This window comes from Chlorocebus sabaeus, chromosome 9 (assembly GCF_047675955.1).
Source record: "Chlorocebus sabaeus isolate Y175 chromosome 9, mChlSab1.0.hap1, whole genome shotgun sequence".
NCBI lineage: Eukaryota > Metazoa > Chordata > Mammalia > Primates > Cercopithecidae > Chlorocebus > Chlorocebus sabaeus.
In genome coordinates this window covers 92,566,857-92,587,533 of record NC_132912.1, presented here as the reverse complement: position 1 = coordinate 92,587,533, position 20,677 = coordinate 92,566,857, and the positions used below count along the sequence as shown (strand labels likewise).

The 20,677-nt window shown below is 36.3% G+C and overlaps 1 protein-coding gene across 3 annotated transcripts in view; it reads right to left on the bottom strand.

Annotated features, from left to right (window-relative positions):
* Positions 1-10,539: 10,539 nt before the first annotated feature.
* The window catches only part of KIF20B (kinesin family member 20B), a 69,489-nt gene continuing 59,351 nt past the window's right edge, over positions 10,540-20,677 (bottom strand). For all 3 annotated transcript variants that reach the window (XM_007963514.3, XM_007963516.3, XM_007963515.3), the window contains exons 29-33: positions 19,844-20,041; positions 17,065-17,166; positions 16,564-16,714; positions 12,638-12,780; positions 10,540-11,505 (exon numbers count right to left, since the gene is read on the bottom strand). In XM_007963514.3, coding sequence (XP_007961705.3) covers positions 11,428-11,505; positions 12,638-12,780; positions 16,564-16,714; positions 17,065-17,166; positions 19,844-20,041 — 672 coding nt within the window. In that variant the 3' untranslated portion in view covers positions 10,540-11,427. The remainder of the gene's footprint in view (positions 11,506-12,637; positions 12,781-16,563; positions 16,715-17,064; positions 17,167-19,843; positions 20,042-20,677) is intronic.

Here is a 20,677-nt window from a genome sequence, read left to right as displayed (position 1 = left end):
CTATTGAGGTAGAATATGGTCTGGAGGCAGGGAACTTAAGGTCGATTCATACAGACTTCCTAGAACTAAATCAAAAGTAAAACTCCAACTTTCCACACCCGAGTAACAAAAAGACCAGAGGCTACTCCCTTTGCAACCTCTGCCACTTTTTCTGTGTGGCAGATGAAAAATTGAAAGTACCTCTGATTGGCCCCCTTCTGCAACCAATCAGGCTTGTGGCAGGCCAAGTCTTCATTTGCATAGAGTATAACTTTGTAACTTCACTTCAGCCTCTGATTGGTCATTCTCCACAACCAATCAGACATTTGCATATGGTATAACTTTGTCACTTCACTTCAGCCTCTGATTGGTCCCCTCCCTCAACCAATCTGATTGTGGGCCACTACTTCATTTACATAGGGTGTACATCAAGTAATCATTGGGAAACCTCTAGAGAGCATTTAAACTCCAGAAAATTCTGTAACTGGGCTCTTGGGCCACTTGCTTGGGCCTGCTCACATCCTGTGGAGTGTACTTTCATTTTCAATAAATCTCTGCTTTTGTTGCTTCATTCTTTCCTTTGTTTTTGTGTTTTGTCCAATTATTTGTTTGATATGCCAGGAACCTGGACACCCTCCACCCATAATACTACAGAATTTCAAATTGTCCCAAAATCTGCTTCTCATCAAGTGGAGTTATTAAAACTTGTATTCTAAAGTGAACTTTAATAAAATGCTTCAATTATAAATTGTATTTCTAACTCACCACATCTTATATAATTCTTTGTCAAAAGATGTGTCTAAAAAAGCTTATCCACAGTATGATCTCTTTTTATAATAAACAACTCTATAGCAAGGAGGAAAAAATATGTGCTACAAGCCAGAAAGTTTTACTTGGTAATGCCAGTTTTCTAATTTTACCTTCTAATCTCCAAGGAATACTATCATGAGAGTGTGTGTGTGAGAGAAAGAAAAAAAATATTACCTTTTCCAGCTTTCTATTGCGGTAAAATGTCACACAATAAAATTCACTCAGTTTGAAAGGACAGCTTAATTTTTACTAATTGTATACACAACAATCAAAGTATAGGATAACTCCATTTCCCTAACGGTTCTCATGTCTTTTGATCCCACATCCTGACCCGAGCCTCCAGGAAATTCCTAATCTTCCTTTTCTCCCTATAGATTTGCCTCTCCTTCTGGCTTCCATTTGCATTTCCCTGATAACCAATGACTTCCAGTATCTTTTCATACGCATTCTGACCATTGCCTGTATCTTCTTTAATGAAGCACCTATTCAAGTCTTTTACGAGATTTTCTTTGAATTGTGTTCTCATTACAATTTTAGGAGTTCCTTATATATTCCTACACATAAATCCTTTGATTAATGTATTGCAAAAAATATTTCCTTCCAGTCAGCAGCTTGTATGCAATGTGTTGTGTTTCTCTCAGGTTGCTTTTGCTTTCAAGATACTATCTTTATGGGGTTTTTAGCAGTTTGACAATGATCTTCCTAAGTGCAGTTTTATTTGGATTTATCCTAGTTGGGATTTGCAGGGCTTCTAAGTCAATACATCCTCATAGAAGCTGGAAAAATTGTGGGCCATTATTTCTTCAAATAGTTTATTCTGCCTTATTTTCATTATTTTATCCTTCTGAATCTCCAACTACATGTGTTGTTAGCTCTTTTGATATTGTTCCACAGGACCCCGAGGCTCTGTTTTTTCCCTTCAATCTCCTTTATTCAGATTGTGTAATTTAAATTGATCTGCCTTCAAGTTCACTGACTTTCTTCTGACACCTCCTATTGTGGTTAATTTTATCTAGTGGATTTTCCATTTCATTATTTTACCATTCTGTTGTACAATTCCATTTGCTTTTATCTTTGTACTTTCCATTTGTCTTCCCTTATCTCTTTACTCATTAAGATGGCATTTCCTTTATATCCTTGAACATGTGCATAATAGCTCCTTTAAAGATTTTGCGAAATTCAACATTTAAGCAATGTCAAGGTTTTTTCTTGACTGCCTTCTGTCTTTACTATGGGATTTTCCTGTTTCTTTCTATACCTAGTAATTTTTGACTATATACCATACATTTTAAAAGATAATGTCGGCTGAGCTCTGTGGCTCACATCTATAATCTCAGTGCTTTGGGAGGTCACGGCAGGCGGATCACCTGAGGTCAAGGGTTCGAGATCAGCCTGGCCAACATGGTAAAACTCCATCTCTACTAAAAATACAAAAATTAGTGGGGCATGATGGTGCACATCTGTAATTCCAGCTACTTGGAAGCCTGGGGCAGGAGAATCATTTGAACCCAGGAGGTGGACGTTGCAGTGAGCCAAGATCGCGTGCCACTGCCCACCAGCCTGGGTGACAAGAGCGAAACTCCGTCTAAAAAAAAAAAAGATATATTGTCAAAAATCTGCATTGTATCTTCCTCTAAAATGCTGATTTTTGTTCCAGCAGGCATTTTGATTACTAGTTGGTTGCTTTCAACTTAAGTAGGCTTAGTTTTATGCCTTGTTAGGGTAGATCTGTGAAAAGCTCAAGGTGTTTCACAAGTCCTTTTAATTTGGCAGGACTCACTCTGTAAATTCTGACTCCCTTGTGGATAAAGCCTTGATTTTAATCCATATTCTAGAAAGGGACACTTATTTACAGTATAATAGCTGAAACAAGAAGGTAGAGTGTTTATCTTATTCAACCTCAGCTGGGAAGGTGCATGTTGGGAAACTCAAATTTTTGCCACTGTGCTCATATCCACGACTACAAAAGCACTGCATTAATTTAGGGGTTACAAATAGATTTTAGCTGGTCAGCAAATTTACAAATATAGAATCCATGAATAATGAAGACCAACTACTTTTTTTCTAGATAGCATAATGAAAACATTTTAATGCTTTAAAAAGGCTGTGTATATAATGACTTTAATGGAAAATTTCCCTAAATATAATGTGTAGAGCTCCTAAACAAGAATCAAAGATAACTTGCCTTATTGACTCAAGGTCATCTTTTTAATAATCAAGTCAACAATGCTAAAATTCAATAAAAGCTTTGTTTTAGATGTATAAATGTGTGTTCTTAAATTTAAAAGCCCCAGTTGGCAACAATTCTTAAGGTTTCTGCTTTATTTACCTTGTGTTTTTTGTCTCTTACTGGTGTTTTTTTAAACCAATATCTCAGTACATCTTATTTGTATGACCTTGCAGAATTAAGTAGTTTATGGCTCTGGGTTTTCTCATCTGTAAAATGAAGAAAATGTATTTCTAATGTCCCCCTAGGTCTAAATTCGATTCCTTTTCTAACTGTCACTGTTTTGGCTTCTAGATGCTCTCTCTTCTTCCTTTCTAATTTTCTAAGTCTAACCTTCTGTGTCCTGAAAAAAAATCAGAAAGCCAACTGTATTATTAAAAAATAAAAGACAAGAGGGGGTGGAGCAAGATGGCGGAATAGAAAGCCCCACCAACCAACCCCAACAAGGATACCAAGTTAACAATTGTCAACTATCTACACAGAAAAAACATCTTCATTAGAACCAAAAATCAGGTGAGAACTCATAATAACTGGTTTTAACTTCATATAGCTGAAAGAGGCAGTGAAGAGACAAAAAAAAAAAAGTATCCCTGAATCACCTATGCCACCCTTCCCCCACCCCCAGCAGCAGCATGGTGTTGAGAGCTTCTCTGGGCACTGAGGAAGGGAGAACACAGAAAATTATGAGGCACTGAACTCAGTGCTGTCCTGTTAGAGCAGAAAGGAAAGCTCAGCCAAACTCAACTGACACCCATCCATGGAGAAAGCAATGAAACCAGCTGTAGCCAGAGGAGAACCACCAAAATCAGCAGTCAGAACTTGAGTTCCTGCAAACCTCACCAATGCCAGCTACAGGACTCTGTGTCTCCAAGTAAACTTGAAAGGCAGTCTAGGCTGTAAGGACAGCAACTCCTGGGAGAGTCTTAGTGCCAAATTAGGCCCAGAGACAGTGGACAGGAGGGGCATGTGACATCTGAATGGCAGCCAAGGGGATGCTAGCATAACCCCTACCCCCTACACCATGCTACACAGCTCATGGCTCCAAAACAGACCCCTTTCTGCCACTTGAGTAGAAGTGAGAAAAGAGTGAGGAGCACTTTGTCTTGAATCTTGGATACCAGCTCAGCCACAGCAGGGAAGGGCCCTAGTCAGAGTCGTGAGGCACCCATTCCAGGCCCTAGCTCCCAGAAGATATTTCTAGACACACCTCCGGACAGAAGAGAACCCAATGCCTTCAAGGAAAGGACCTATCCCAGCCAGCATTCATCACCTGCTAACTGAAGAGCCCTTGGGCCCTTAATAACCAGTGCAATACCCAGATACCACAAGAAGGCCCTGGGTGAATCTCTGAGGCTTGCTGGCTTCAGCTGAGACTCAGCACATAACCAGCTTTGGTGGCTATGGGGTAAAACTTCTGCTTGAGAAAGCACAGGCAAAAGTGAAGGGTACTTTATCTTGCACCTTAGGTACCAGCACGGCCACAATGGTGTAGAGCATCAAGCGGACCTTTGGGGTCCCCAATTCCAGGATTTGACTCTTGGATGGGAATTTCTGGAACTGCCCTGGGCCAGAGGGGAATCTACTGCTTTCAAGGGTGGGTCCCAGGCCAGGCAGCATTCAAGACAAGCTGACTTAAGTGACCCTAAGCCTTAAGGGAACATCTGCGACACTCTGGCAGTACTCCTTGTGGCAGGGGGTGGTGGCGGCTACAGGGTGAGGCTCCACTCCCTTTGGAAAGGGGACAAGAGTTAGAAAGACTGCATTATGTAGTTTGAATGCTGGCTCAGCCACAATACAACAGAACACCAAGTAAATTTCTAAGGTTTTTGACTAGTCCCTGACTCCCAGACAATACTTCTGGGCCCACCCAGGGTTTAGGGGCACTCACCGCCTTCATGGGAAGGACGCAGGCCTGGCTGGCTTTGCCACTTGATGATTGTAGAGCCCTGGGGACTTAAACCAACATAGGCAGCAGCCAGGGAGAGGTTATAGCAGGCCTCGGGCAAGACCCAGTGCTGTGCTGGCTTCAGGTATGACCCAGTACAATCACAGTAGTGGTGGCCACAGGGGTTCTTGAGTCACTCCACTCCCAGCTCTACGTGGTTCAGAATAGAGAGGACTCTGTATGTTTAGGAGAAAATAAGAAAAGGGAACAAGAATCTCTGCCCAGTAATCCAAAAAATCCTCCCAGGACTTGTCCAAGACCAGCAAGGCTATACTCCTGTAGGCCTGGAAGAACCACAGTGTTAGTGGGCTTCAGATGCCCCCTAAAGTAGATACAGCTTAGATCACAACACCCAAGTCCTTTCAAATATCTGAAAAGCATTACCAAAGGACAGCTACAAAAATGAGCCCAGACAGTGAAGACTATAATAAATACCTAACTCTTCATGGCTCAAAGAACATCTACTAGCATCAACACCATCCAGGAAAGCATGACGTCACCAAATGACTAAATAAGGCACCTGGGACCAATCCTGGAGAAACAGAGGTATGTGACTTTTTAGACAGAGAATTCAGAATAACTATGTTGAGGAAACTCAAAGAAATTCCAGATAACACAGAGAAGGAATTCAGATAAATTCTGTAAGATAAATTTAACAAAGGGATTAAAATAATTTTTTAAAAATCAAGCAGAAGTTCTGAAGCTGAAAAATGTAATTGGCATAGTGAAGAATGCATCCAAGTCCTTTAATAGCAGAATTGATCAAGGAGAAGAATTAGTCAGCTTGAGGACAAACATTCAAAATACAGTCAGAGGAGACAAAAAAGAATAAAAAACAACAAAGCATGGCAACAGGATTTATCTAGAAGACAGCCTCAAAAGACAAATCTAAGAGTTATTGGCCTTAAAGAAGAGGCAGAGGGATAGAAATTCAAAGGGATAGTAACAGAGAACTTCCTAAACCTAGAGAAAGATATCAATATCCAAGTACAAGGTTATGGAACATCAAGCAGATTTAACTCAAAGAAGACTACCTCAAGGCATTTAATAATTAAATCCCCAAAGGTGAAGGAAAAAGGATTCTAAAAGCAGCAAGAAAAAAGAAACAAATAATATACAATGGAGCTCCAATATATCTGGCAGTAGACTTTTCAGTGGAAATCACACAAGCCAGGAGAGAGTGGCAAGACATACTTATAGTGCTGAAGGGAAAAAACTTTTATCCTAGGATAGTATATCCAGCGTAAATATCCTTCACACATGAAGAAGAAATAAAGACTTTCCCAGACAAACAAGAGCTGAGGGATTTCATCGATACCAGACCTGTCCAACTAGAAATGCTAAAGGGAGTACTTCAATCAGAAAGAAAAGGGGATTAATGAGTAATAAACAATCCCCTGAAAAAACAAAACTCACTGGTAATAGTAAGTACACAGAAAAACATAGAACATTATAACTCTGTACCTATGGTGTGTAAACTACTCTCATCCTAAGTAGAAAGACTAAATGACAAGCCAATCAAAAATAACTACAACAACTCAAGACATAGTCAATACAATAAGATATGAATAGGAACAACAAAAAGTTAATAAGCAGGGGTATGAAGTTAAAAAGTAGTTTTTATTAGTTTTATTTTCACTCGTTTATGTAAATAAATAATGCTGTTATCAGGTCAAAATAATGGGTTATAAGATAGTATTTGCAAGCTTCATGGTAACCTCAAACCAAATATATATATATATATATATATATATATATATATATATATATATAATGAATACACAAAAAATAAAAACCAAGAAATTAAATATTATCACCAGAGAAAAATCACCTTCACTAGAGGAAGTAAGAAAGAAGACCAGAAAACAAACAACAAAATGACAGCAGTGAGCCCTTACTTATCAATAACAACATAAAATGTAAATGAACTAAACTCTCCAATCTAAAGATATGAACTGACTGAATGGATGATAAAACAAGACCCATTGATATGTTACCTACAAGAAACACACTTTGCCTATAAAGACACAGACTGTAATAAAGAGAGGGAAAAATATATTCCATGCCAATGGAAACCAAAAGAGCAGGAGTCACTACAGTTATATCAGACTAAATCAATTTCAACAAAATAACTATAAAAAGGGACAAAGAAAGTCCTTACATAATGAAAAAGGTATCAACTAAGCAAGAGGATATAACAATGGTAAATATAAATGAATCCAAACTGGCACATCAGATATATAAAGCAAATATCATTAAAAGTAAAGAGCAAGATAGGCCTGAATACAATAATAGTTGGAGACTTTATCCCACTTGCTGCATTGGACAGATCTTCACAGAAAATCAAAAAGAAACATCAGACTTAATCTGTACTACAGACCACATGGATATAATATTAAACAGATATTTATATAACATTTCATCCAAGAGCTGCAGAATATATACTTTTTTCCTCGGCACATGGAGCATTCTCAAAGACCACATTTTAGCTCACAAAATAAGCCTTAACACATTCAAAAAAATTGAAACATCATCAAGCATCCTCTCTGACTACAATGGAATAAAACTAGAAATTAATAACAAGAGAAATTTTGGAAACTATAAAAATACATGGAAATTAATATGCTCCTGAATGACCAATGGGTCAATAAAGAAATTATGAAACTGAACAATTTCTTGAAACAAATGATAACAGAAACTCACCATACCAAAACTTAGGAGATATAGAAAAAGTAGTACTCATAGGGAATTTATAGTTCTAAGTGCCTACCTACATCAAAAAAAGAGGAAAAACTTCAAATAAACAACTTAACAATGCACCTTAAAGAACTAGAAAAGCAAGAGCAAACCACACCCAAAATTAGTAGAAAAGAAATAATAAAGATCAGAGCAGAAATAAACAAAATTGAAATTACAAATACAAAAGATCAATGAAACAAAAAGTTGGCTTTTGAAAAGTTAAACAAAATTGACAAACCTTTAGCCAGACTAAGAAAAAAAGAGAGAAGATTCAAATAAAATCAGAAATGAAAAAGGAGATAATACAACTGATACCACAGAAATTAGAGGCTACTATGAGCAACTACATGTCAACAAATTGGAAAATCTAGAAGAAATGGACAAAATTCCTAGATACACAAAACCTACCAAGATTGAATCAGGAGGAAATCCATAATCTGAACAGGCCAGTAAGTAACGAGATCAAAGTCGTAATTAAAAGCCTCCCAGTAAAGAAAACCCCGGGATCCAATGGAGTCACAGCTGAATTCTACCAAACATTTAAAGAACTAATACCAATCCTACTCAAACTATTCCAAAATACAGAGGAGGGAATACTTCCAAATGCATTCTACAAGGCCAGTATTACCCTGATACCAAGAACACACAAAGACACACCAAAAAGAAAACTGCAGGCCAATGTCTCTGATGAATATTGATGCAAAAATCCTCAACAAAGTTCTAGCAAGTTGAATTCAACAATACATTAGAAAGATCATTCATCATGACCAAGTGGGATTCATCGCTGGGATGCAAGGATGGTTCAACATACACAAATCAATGAATGTGCTATATCACATCAATAGAATGAGGAATAAAAACCATATGATCATTTCAATTCATATTGAAAGGGCATTTGATAAAATTCAACATCCCTTCATGATAAAAGCCCTCAAAAAGCTGGATATAGATGGACCATACTTCAACATAATAAAAGCCATATATGACAGACCCACAGCTAGTATCTGAATGGGGAAAAACTGAAAGCCTTTCCTCTAAGATTTGGAACACAAGGATGCCCACTTTCACCACTGCTATTCAACATAGTACTAGAAGTCCTAGCTAGAACAATCCGAGAAGAAAAAGATACCAAAGGGCATCCTTGAAAAGGAGGAAGTCAAATTATTCTTGTTCACTGATGATATAATCTTATATTTGGAAAAACCGAGAGACCACAAGAAAATTATTAGAACTGATAAATTTAGTAAAGTTGCAGGATACAAAATCAACATACAAAAATCAGCAGCATTTCTATATGCCAACAGTAAACAATTTGAAAAAGAAATTTAAAAAATAATCTCATTTACAATAGCCACACATAAAATTAAATACCTAGAAATTAACCAAAGAAGTGAAAGATACCTATAAAGAAAACTACAAAACACTAATGAAGAAGATTGAAGAGGACCCAAAAACATGAACAAATATTCCGTGTTCATGGATTGGACAAATCAGTATTGTTAAAATGTCCACACTACCCAAAGCATTCTACAGTTACAATGCAATCCCTATCAAAATACCAATTACATTCTTCACAGAAATAGAAAAAACAATCCTACAATCTATATGGACCCACTAAAGACCCAGAATAGCAAAAACTATCCTAAGCTAAAAGGACAAAACTGGAGGAATCACGTTACCTGACTTCAAATTATACCACAGACCTACAGTAACCAAAACAACCTGGTACTGACATAAAAGCAGACACATACACCAATGGGACAGAATAAATAACCCAGAAACAAATCCACACAACTACAGTGAACTCATTTTTGACAAAGGTGCCAAAAACTTACAATGGGGAAAAGACAGTCTCTTTAATAAAGGGTGCTGAGAAAATTGGATATCCCCACGTAAAAGAATGAAACTAGACCCCTATCTCTTCACTTATACAAAAAACAAATCAAAATGGATTAAAGAGGTAGATTTAAGACCTCAAGCTATGAAACTACTATAAGAAATCATTGAGGAAAATCTCCAGAACATTGGCCTAGGCAAAGACTTCTACTAAATACCCCACAAGCACAGGCAACCAAAGCAAAAATGGACAAATGGGATCCCCTCAAGTTTAAAGCTTCTGCACAGCAAAGAACACAAACAACAAAGTGAAGAAACAACTCACAGAATGAGAGAAAACATCTGCAAACTATCCCTCTAACAAGGGATTAATAACAAGAATATGTAAGGCGTTCAAACAACTCTATAGGAAAGCATCTAATAAACTGACCAAAAAAAAAAAAAAAAAGGGAAAAGATTTAAATACACATTTCTCAAAAGAAGACATAAAAATGGCAAACAGGCATATGAAAAGGTGATCAACATTACAGATCATCAGAGGAATGCAAATCAAAACTACAATGAGATATCATCTCACCCCAGTTAAAATGACTTATATCCAAAAGATAGGCAATAACAAATGCTGATGAGGATATAGAGAAAAGGGAAAACTTGTATACTGTTGGTAGGAATGTAAATTAGTAAAACCACTATGAAAAACAGTTTGGAGCTTCCTCAAAAAACTAAAAATTGAGCCACCATATGGTCCAGCAATCCCACTGCTGGGTATGTACCCAAAAGAAAGGAAACAGAAGAGATATCTGCACTCCTATGTTTGTTACAGCACTGTTTACCATAGTTAAGATTTGGAAGCAACCTAAGTGTCTATCAACAGATGACTAGATAAAAAAAATGTGGGACACAAACATTCAGCTGTAAAAAAAAGAATGAAATCCTGTCATTTGCAATAACATGGATGGAACTGGAGATTATTATGTTAATAAGCCAGGCACAGAAAGACAAAGACTGCATGTTCTCATTTATTTATGGGATCTAAAAATAAAATCAATTGACCTTATGGACATACAGAGTAGAAGAATTGTTACCAGTGTCTGGTAAGGGTACTGAGGGTTGCAGGGGAAGGTGGGGATGGTTAATGGGTACAAAAACAAATGAAATAAAAAGAATGAGTATGATCTACTATTTGATAGCACAATAGGGTGACTATAATCAATAATAACTTACTCATATATTTTTAAATGATTTAAAGAATGTAACTGGATTATTTGTAATTCAAAGGAAAAATGCTTGAGGGGATGGATACCTCATTCTCCATGATGTACGTATTTCACATTGCATGCCTGTGTCAAAGCATCTCATGAACCCCGTAAATATATACATGTACTATGTACCCACAAAATTTTTATAAAAGTGAGACATTCTAATTAAAGACTTGAGATCTTTTCTAAATAATGTATATACATGTTTTGTGATCTGTACACACTCTCCAAATCCTAGCTATAATCTAAACAGATATGTAAAACCAGTTGTATAACAGATAAAGTAAAAAACAATTCATAAGACATTGTTAAATATAAGTAAACCAAATATCTGACCTATTATATCCTGTATAGCAAAATACATGAGAACAGCCTCTTTCCTAGGCTCTTCACTGATCCAATGCCTGAGATAACAGGGAAATACAGTTTGAAAGAAGCTATTACAAAAAAGGCTTATAAAAATACACAAATTTTGACTTATTTATTGAATTAAAATTATACTATGTATAAAACAGCAAATCTATATGCAGAGTGATTTAATGCATAATATATACAATTATCTTTACAAAGTCAGGATGCAAGTTCCAATGATTATGACTATAAAATTTATATTAAACATTTCCATAAGTGATTTATTTGGCTGTTTTTGTTCGAAGTCGTCGTTTGATAATCTGGTGATCACTCTCCTTCATTTTCTGGTCCATTAAAATCTGAAATTAAAAATTCCATAGTTTTACAAAGCTTGTAAGTAAAAATAAAAATCAAAGCTCATTTATAATGAATAAGACATGTTCATGTGCTTAATAACAGAAATGAATGATACACTGGAGAACTTTTTTACTTAAACTTTTGTAAGAAGGTAGTACTTATACCATCTTCTATAAAAATTTCTTTAAAAAATAGACTTTGTAAAAGATTCAACACTATCAAATTCTAGAAGTAAAATAACATAGACTCTATTGAATTCAAGGCAGATATAGCTTAAAATAATTACGAAAATATTTGGAGACAAGTGCCTCAAATAATTTTTAAGAAATGATCTTTCATGGCAACAAATGTATAACTTAGAAAGTAGAAAGCATATTACATAGTAACTAAGAAAACAATTTTCAGCCAAGGGAAGAAATTATGTACTAATCAAACAGATGCTCAAAAATGACTGACAGAATGATACTTACAACACCATGCCCTAATTTACCCTAACTCTTCACATCTTGCATTCAAATAATCTCGTATCTGAAAGCTGTTGTTGCAAAAAAGGTTTCTCCTGATTTTTCTTGGCCACTTCCTTTTAATTTTTTTAAATTTCTTTTAATTGCTTTTTTACCTTCACTTGCATTCACTAAGCAAATGCAAGCATGACAGAAAATGTGAGCTTTCTCTGTGGCAGGACATACTGTTCTGAATCAGAAGAATGAGTCATAGAGTCAGGGTGATAGCTACAGTCTCTTCCTAATAGATCCTCAAAGGCTTAGGGGAAAGGTGGGAGGAAATGGCTGAATGTCAATTTTATATTTTTACCAGAAACACTTGGGCCCAGATTTGCACAACTCTTGTGATTTAAAAAAGAAAAAGATTTTGGAGGCAAATAAGTTAAATGGTGACAATTCTATTATTGGAAATAAATTCCTTTGATGCATTTTCAAATGCAAATACATGACACTTGTATACATTAATACAGTATTTATATTTAATTAGTATAAACTTAACACATGTGAGACTAAAAGCATGACCTTTAAAGCATGTGTTTTCAGAGATCTAAAGAACTGAAATTCAAACCACTGTAAAAAATTAAAAAGAACATGAAGTTTTACATTGATGAAAATGGAAATACTAGCTTACCACTTGGCCTGATATATCAATAGGAGATGAAATTTCAGTTGTGTATAATTTCCGTTTGACTCGTTTTGGTTGAGACACATTTTCTTTACTTGCTTCTACATTTGAGAGCTTTGAAGAGCTCATTGTTTCAATTATCTTCTTTGCTATAAAATAAAAATGTTAATTAGTCCCTGAAATAATTTTCTAACTGCAAAGGTGGTTTGAAATCCTTAATAAAGATGGTTTGAAATCCTTAATAAAGAATGAACATACACAAACTAAAAACACTGCAATACATATATGGTGAAAGGGCATGAATAGACAAATCACAAAGAAAAAAAGTAAATGTCAAAAAAACATGAAATAATGATCAACAGCAAAAAAAAAGCAAATAAATAAAGTATTTGATTAATATTCGATGTAGTAAAAAATCTCAGGCATCTTTAATGACTTGGAAAATGTTTATGCTATGTTAAGCAAAAAAGCAGGATACACACATACTGGATCATGCAGTATTAAAAATAAGGTGGTAGATGATCTACTTCAATGCTCATGCATAAAGTTATGCACAATGAGTACTGCGTGAAAATACTTCGTAAACCGTTTACTTGGAGTCCACACGCAAGCGGACAGAAACCAAAGTGTTAACAGCTGATTGCTTTTAGGAAGTAGAATAGGAATTTTTAAATTCCTTACTATGTACATTTTTTTATTTTAATAGAAAATATATTTCCATTTGGGAAAATTCCTGGATAGAAATTCACACACATGTGGTATCAAATACATATTTTTTTAAATAGAAAAAACATTTAAGGAAATAGACTAAACTGAGAGACTACTTGTTAAGGGCTGAGTTGGGCTTGAGAGAGCTGAGTCCAGGTATCAGAGGAGCCAATTAAGACAACAAACCAAAATGAAAGTAACAAGCCAGCTTTTTAACCACTTATTTCAACAGTATATGCAAGAGGCTAAACCTGAGAAAGCACCAGCTCCTACCCACCCTCTTCTATAGTCCCCCACAGAATAATACAGATCAGCATAGAAGTGGTGATCATTTTACCACCCAGGCAGCCCCAAACAAAAGGCTCCTGCAGTTTTATAGACTTCAGGGCTGGAGGTTGGAGGGAGCTATACGTGAAAAAGTACCGAGTTACAGTAGAGAAAAGTGTCTTCAAGGTTCCCCCTCCCGTTCCCCTCCATAAGAAGGCCTCTACCAAAGGCCTCAATAAAGAGGCTCTGAATGGAGGCACTCAGGGTAAATATGCAAATATGAGTAAGAGCATGACTAGCTTCGGCGGGGGCTGGATCCTTGACTATAACTCCCTTAAGAGATTATAACGCACTGTCTATGCATCAAGTCTGGTGTGGAAAGGGAGGCTTCTCAGGTAAGTCTTTGTAATTGTCTATGGTACAGCCTAAAAAAAACCAGAAATGTTTAAAACTCATATATATGTTGGCCTAGAGCCAAACTCATCACTACTATGTGCTAGCCACTGTACTGAGCTGACAGTATGAACTAGACATTTTGTCCTTGTGCAGATTATATTCTAGTGTAAAAGATAATAAGAAAGCAAAGAATTATAGTTTAAAAAGTGCTAAGACAAAAAATAGGAATGAACAATAAAGATTAAGTGATGCTGGGGATGAGGTGTAGTGAAAGGCTGATGAAGGAAGGTGTCTCCCTAATAAAGTTGCATCAGCTATTAGGGCTCAAGTGTAAGAGGGCAGCTATGAGAAAAGCCAGGGTGTGTTCCAGATAAAAGAAAGCACAGGAAAAAGAGAAAGAAATCAATGATATGAAGGTAAGAAAGAAACTGGCAAATTCTAGGAACTGTCAGAAGCTAGCAGGATTGAAGCTGGCTAGTTATCAAACCGTAGAAGAAGAAGAGATAGACTGGAGAGAGTCAGAAATAGGGTCATTCAGAAGAACGAGAAATCATTAAAGGCTCAGAGGAGTAACATAATTCAATCTGCACTTTGAAGGGAACATTCTGTCATGTATGAATGGATGGGAGATGACAAGAGGGGCAAGCTGGGAGACCAGTGATACTAAGCGATGGATTAACAGTGGTTACAAGAAGCAGCAGAATTTTAAGAACTAATCTCCATTTTTTCTTTTCTCTCTATATTTCCAAGTGGCCCAAAACAACAAATATGTATTACAGTTACAGTCCAAAATATGGATATCTTATATTTCTAGAAATAAGTGAAAACAAAAAGAAAAACGGAAAAAAAAAATGTATGTCAAGTGCATTGGTAGGGAAGCTGTTAAGGAACCAAGTCAATGAAGTAAGAGAATCGTTACCCTTACCTGATTACGTACTTATTATAGCTACCTACCTCTCCTTGAAAATACATTGCTTTTTAATATAAAAGTAGTAATCAATAAGCCTAAAGGACTCTAAAGAAAAGATGTCCCTCCTCTCCAAATTTAGACATTTAACAGTGTGCTGTTTGTCCCTCCAGATATTTTATCTGTTTACACAAACACATTTTTTAAATGTATGTATTTTTTAAATGTATGTAAATATACAAATGGGTCTGATAGGTCAGAAGTTCCCAAACTGTGTACTAAGGCATGCTGCAGCAAACCTACAGAAGCACCTCAGGATATTTTCAATCTTCAGGGGAAACAATGATGCTCAATAGCCCAAGGTAGTTCAGTTTCAAAATGATACTGAATTATATTTCTTTTGATTATGACATCATCTTTGCAATCTGGATTTTCAGAAGCTGAATTTTCAGTGGTTGTTTGGTCTTAAGTTCTGATGCATGAGACTGCTAGTGGTTCTTTGGGTGCAGAGGCAAAATGGAAATTAATTACTGAGACATTAAGGGCACTGTGAACCAACAAAGTTTGGAAACGTCTATGGTAAGTTTTCACAAAAAGTATTCTCACACAACCTATTTGATTCAATTTAACTGCCCCCTGCTTCTAGTTCCTTTACCTCCCTATACTCCTCACTCTGGTCTCTAATTCATCCTATTGCTGTCACTCAGGTAACCTCACAAAAACCCACTCCTCCATCTCACCCCTAAGATAGTCCAGTCCTTCCACATTCTACATGCCAGATGCATACTGCTGCCTGTAATTGCATGAACATTTCCTACATTTTTCTGATACTCCACCTGTGTTAAAACCATTCCTTCTACATATGTGCACACACACACATGTATATATCTTAATATATACACAGGTATCAATATGTCCACATTATATTATCAAGAAAAAAAGCACTAATCATACTGTTTTGCAGCTAAACTCAATAGGTATTTATGAAAATATGTGTTTTGACATATTATATATAAATAGTGTTTACATACGCATAGAAAAAAACACTAGAAGGAGACATACTATAATACTAATACTGGCAAACTTGTCCAACCCCCCTGATTTTGTTGTTGTTTTTGTTCTGTTTTGTTTTGTTTTAGGCTTTTAGCAGCCTGAAGCCATGGTTTTTAGTTTCTGTCTCTAGTGATAAGCAGAAAACAGGGATGAGGAAGGGGATTTCCTGGCCCAATCAAAAACAGAAACTAAGAACCCATGACTGTATTCTCACCCTTGGGCACCCTAGAGAGTGTAATCCTGCCCACATTTCAATACACAGGGTAAATCCTATCTCTCCCATAAAAATCTTCCCAAAGCCCCCCAGTCAGAGTAGCTCTTTTCCCTCCAATACTATCATACCTTTGCTTGTACCCCTATTACTATATTAAGTAGCCTGCTCTGGATCAGTTACTTAAATATTGCCTTTCTCCTCTACTACATAGTGAACACCTAGATCTATCATCCTTTTACATGTTTCTTCCCACAGTACCTAGTACAGGACAATGTCTATTTGAAGTATAATATTCACTGAACAGTTGTTGAGTTTATATATCAATTAGGTATTAAAATGTACCCCACATCTAACAAAAAAAGGTCATTACATTAATTTTCTGCAAACCTTTTGATTGAAGAATTGAGGGAGAATGTTGTAAGAAGTCTCCAAATTTCTGTAGTGTTCCTTCTTTTTTCTTAGTGGCCAGGTTTACACCAATTATGGATGCCTGACTCCGTAAAGAATACGTTTTCTTAGATGATGGATGTGTGGGAACCTAATAAACAAACATTTTTTGTTATTGTTGATGAGAAGTGTTAGAAGGAAATAGTTATGGCCATAGCTGAATTAAAGAGGCCAGAGACAGGTTATGAATTCTCAGGTAGGAAACTTGAGATTTAGTGTATAAGGACAGGGATAAAAGGGTCAGACAATGGCAAAAAGAGTTTTTCAGGCAGAGTGTTAAAGTCAGAAGTAAACACATAAAGTAGCTGCTACTGGCCAAATGCTAAAGGTTATATCTCAACTGAATTAGACGTATAGGAAAGAGAAGATAAATGAGTTATAATGGAACACAATTGGATTTCTGGATAATTGCTATAATTTTGGACAAATTAAAAGACACACCTTTTGTTCCTTTTTGACAGAAAAATTTCTATCATCTGAAACAGGAAATTTCAAATTAGTTCTGGGTGTAGCATTCTTCTTATTTTCACATTTCACCAAGTCCTAAAAATAATGAATTTTAGCACTGGTTAATTTGACAATATTTTCTTTCTCTAGACTCAAAAAAGAAAATATGTAAAAAGCTATATTATCACTTAAAACAGTGACTCTTAACCGAGGGCAATTTTGAACTCAGAGGACAATGGCAATGTCTGAAGTTATTTTTGGTTGTCTTTGCCAGGGAGAAGGGGATATTATTGGCCACGAGTGGGTAGAGGTCAGGAATGCTGTTAAACATCCCTATAATGCATGGGATAGCCCTTAAAACAAAGAGGTATACAGCCCAAAATGTTAACTGTGCTGGAGTTGAGAAACCCTGATTGAAGGTGTAAATTTTTCACACATATCACAAGTAATGAAATTACATAAGCTAAAGGAAAAACATGGAAGGAATAATATCTTTTATTTGAAACTGAGCCTTAAAATACAGCATAGCAATATACCTACCTATTGCCTAACTCCCAAATAATGTAAGCATCTATGTCTAAGTTCTCTCATTGACATCTGACAGTATCAAAAATAAAATAAAAACAAAACTTCATATAACCACACGTAAAATATGAAAACTTTTAAAATATTATCTTTCTTCCCTATAACATGGGTATGGCATCTTACTCTTCTTTTTCCCAAATAACCTCACATAGGACAAAGCCTTTACAGATATACTCACTGACTTGAACTGCTGCAAATCCTAGCTGAACCAAAGACAAAAGCGGAAAAAGGGGGCAAGAAGAGAAGCAGAGAAAAGATAATGACTGAACCTCAGAATTCGAGTTACAAAGCAGAAGTTATAAGGGTCATAAGAAGCAGATGCCATGACAGGGAAAAGACAGATGGTAATCATGGGATGCAAGTGAAAAGAGGCCATGAGGCTACCTCCACACATAGAGGTCAGTAAGGAGCTCTTTAGAGTCTTCACCAGATTAGAATATAGCCTGTCAGGGGATAGGGGGCTAGGAGACGGATAGCATTAGGAGAAACACCTAGTGTAGGTGACAGGTTGATGGGTGCAGCAAACCACCATAGCATGTGCATACCTATGTAACAAAACTGTACATTCTGCACACATACCCCAGAACTTAATAATAATAATAATAGTATGAGGAAGAAAAAAGAAAATAGCATTGCATAAATGATTTTCATGGGGGCCCATATACTTAGTTTATTATAGCAGTGAAGATGTAGTAAAATCAGTTTAAAAATTTAAAGTTTCTACATGATGTATCTACAACAATCTGTAAATCTTTTCTGAAATAGACATGAAAGATATATGCCAATAGTAAAATTAATAAAATATTTATATTTTAACATTCTTGAGAACTACACTCAGTGTTTCCTTCTTCGTTGAAAAAAAATGGATCAAGACAAAGCCAACTAGATGATGAAATTCCGTGTTTTAATGGTATTTTAAAAAATTAAATAAATACGAAACAAAAGTTAACTAGTAAGACTCCACAAAACAATCTCTGAAGGTGTTACATGTGTAGCAGAAAAACTGCGCTAAACAATATTCACTCAGCAAAATTATTACCGGACAGACAGCCTCAGGAGGATGGTTAATACTATTTCTGCTCTTCCACCAGCTTGAAAATATACTACTCTTTAAAGAAGTAAAAGAAAGTTGAAGAAAAATTATTTTGCTAGAGTTTGTAATTAGTTTTAAGCTTAAAACAAGTTACTTTAAAAATAAATATTACTATTTATTATGTATCTGCCACTTGCAGAGCAAAAGCTAAGCATTTTAAACACATTAATCCAGTGTTTCGAAAAGGAGAAAACAGGATCAGAAACCTTATCTGACTTGCCAAATCTCCACAACTAGGACACGGTAGGTTTGGCAACCCTTCAATCAAGAAACTGCAGCTTATGAGGTTAATAGTTTTTAGCCTACCACTACACAGAGGCCCAAATTTTAACATTGGCTGATGAAAAAAGAATTTCTCTTTTAAAACTTGCTATGACCATAGAGACTAAAGATTTTAGTTAAATGACAAAGATTATACTCAAGCAAGTTAGCCATTTCAGTTTCTCTGATTTCTACATAACCCCCTTTTCCATTACAGGGAAAGTGACTAAGTATGAACAGGACTGGTATACTGAAATGGCTCTCCAGTAAAATCCACCATCATTTGATGTATTATAGTTCAACTGAAGCAAGGGATAAGCTATATCATTTAATATACATAGCTTTTTATCTGAAGACCATTAAACCACAGTAATATTCTTTATTTTTCTGAGACAGAGTCTTGCTATATCACCCAGGCTAGAGTGCAGTGGTGCCATCTCATCTCATTGCAACCTCCACTTCCTGGGTTCAAGTTGTTCTCCTGCCTCAGCCTGAGTAGCTGAGATTACAGGTGTGCACCACCACCCCTGGCTAATGTTTGTATTTTTAGTAGAGACGGGGTTTCACCATGTTGACCAGGCTGGTCTTGAATTCGTGAACTCAAGTGATCTGCCAGCCCCAGCCTCCCAAAGTGCTGGGATTACAGGCATGAGTCACCATGCCTGGCCCATAGTGATACCCTTGAAGGGTATAAAATATAGCATAAATTGTGATTTTGATCTCTAACAGCAGTGCCTATGAACAGGAGGGCAATACAGCAGAGTTTAACTCTACACTGTAACAGCTTTATAATAAGATTTGTTTGTTAAATATACTCATCAGTTAAGTATTTACCTCCTCCATTTCATTACTCTTCCTCTTCCGAGCCTTAGGAATCTTAACTGTCACTGGTGTGGTACAACCAGGGTGTTTCACTGCCATTTTGTTTGGCTGTAAAGGTGTAAACTGAATCTCTAATTCAGGTTTTGGAAATCGAGTGCTTTGATCATTTTCTGTTGACACTTCACAAGAGTCAAGGACTACAGATCCATCCTACAACAGAATTTAAAAGGAAAAATATTATTTGTAGAGTATACATTTATAAACCACAAAGAATTAGTTCTCTCAAATGCCTATTCAAGACAATGCATCAGGAAAGACAAAAAGTGTGCTAGGTCATAGCAAGACAGAAAGACTGAGTTATCATCTACCTTCTTCAGGCTCACACATGGTATGTTAAAATTAGGGCCAACTTAAGAGATTGGTATTTCCCAAACTTGTATGATCATAAGAATTACTTACAGAATTTGTTTATAAGACTCCTGGACCCTACCACAAACCCAGTAAATCAGAAACCTCCAAGGGAGGAGGCTGGGATTTTTGACAAACAGCCTGGTTATATTAAAGTAGGCTGCAAATACTTTGCTACTCTTCCCATTGAGAGATGGAGTCTCTCATTCCCCTCTATTTGAATTTGGGCCTTATAGCCAATAGGATGTGGTAGAAATAACATTATGGTCGTCTAAGGCTCAATCATAAGAAGCATTACAACTTCTGTCCTGTCCTCTTAGAACACTTTCAGGACACTCTCCCTCAAAATGCCCCATCTGAGACCAGCTACCATGCCATGAGAGGTCCAATCCACAGGGAGAGGCCACAAATTAAGTCCAGGGGAAGTCCCAGAATCAA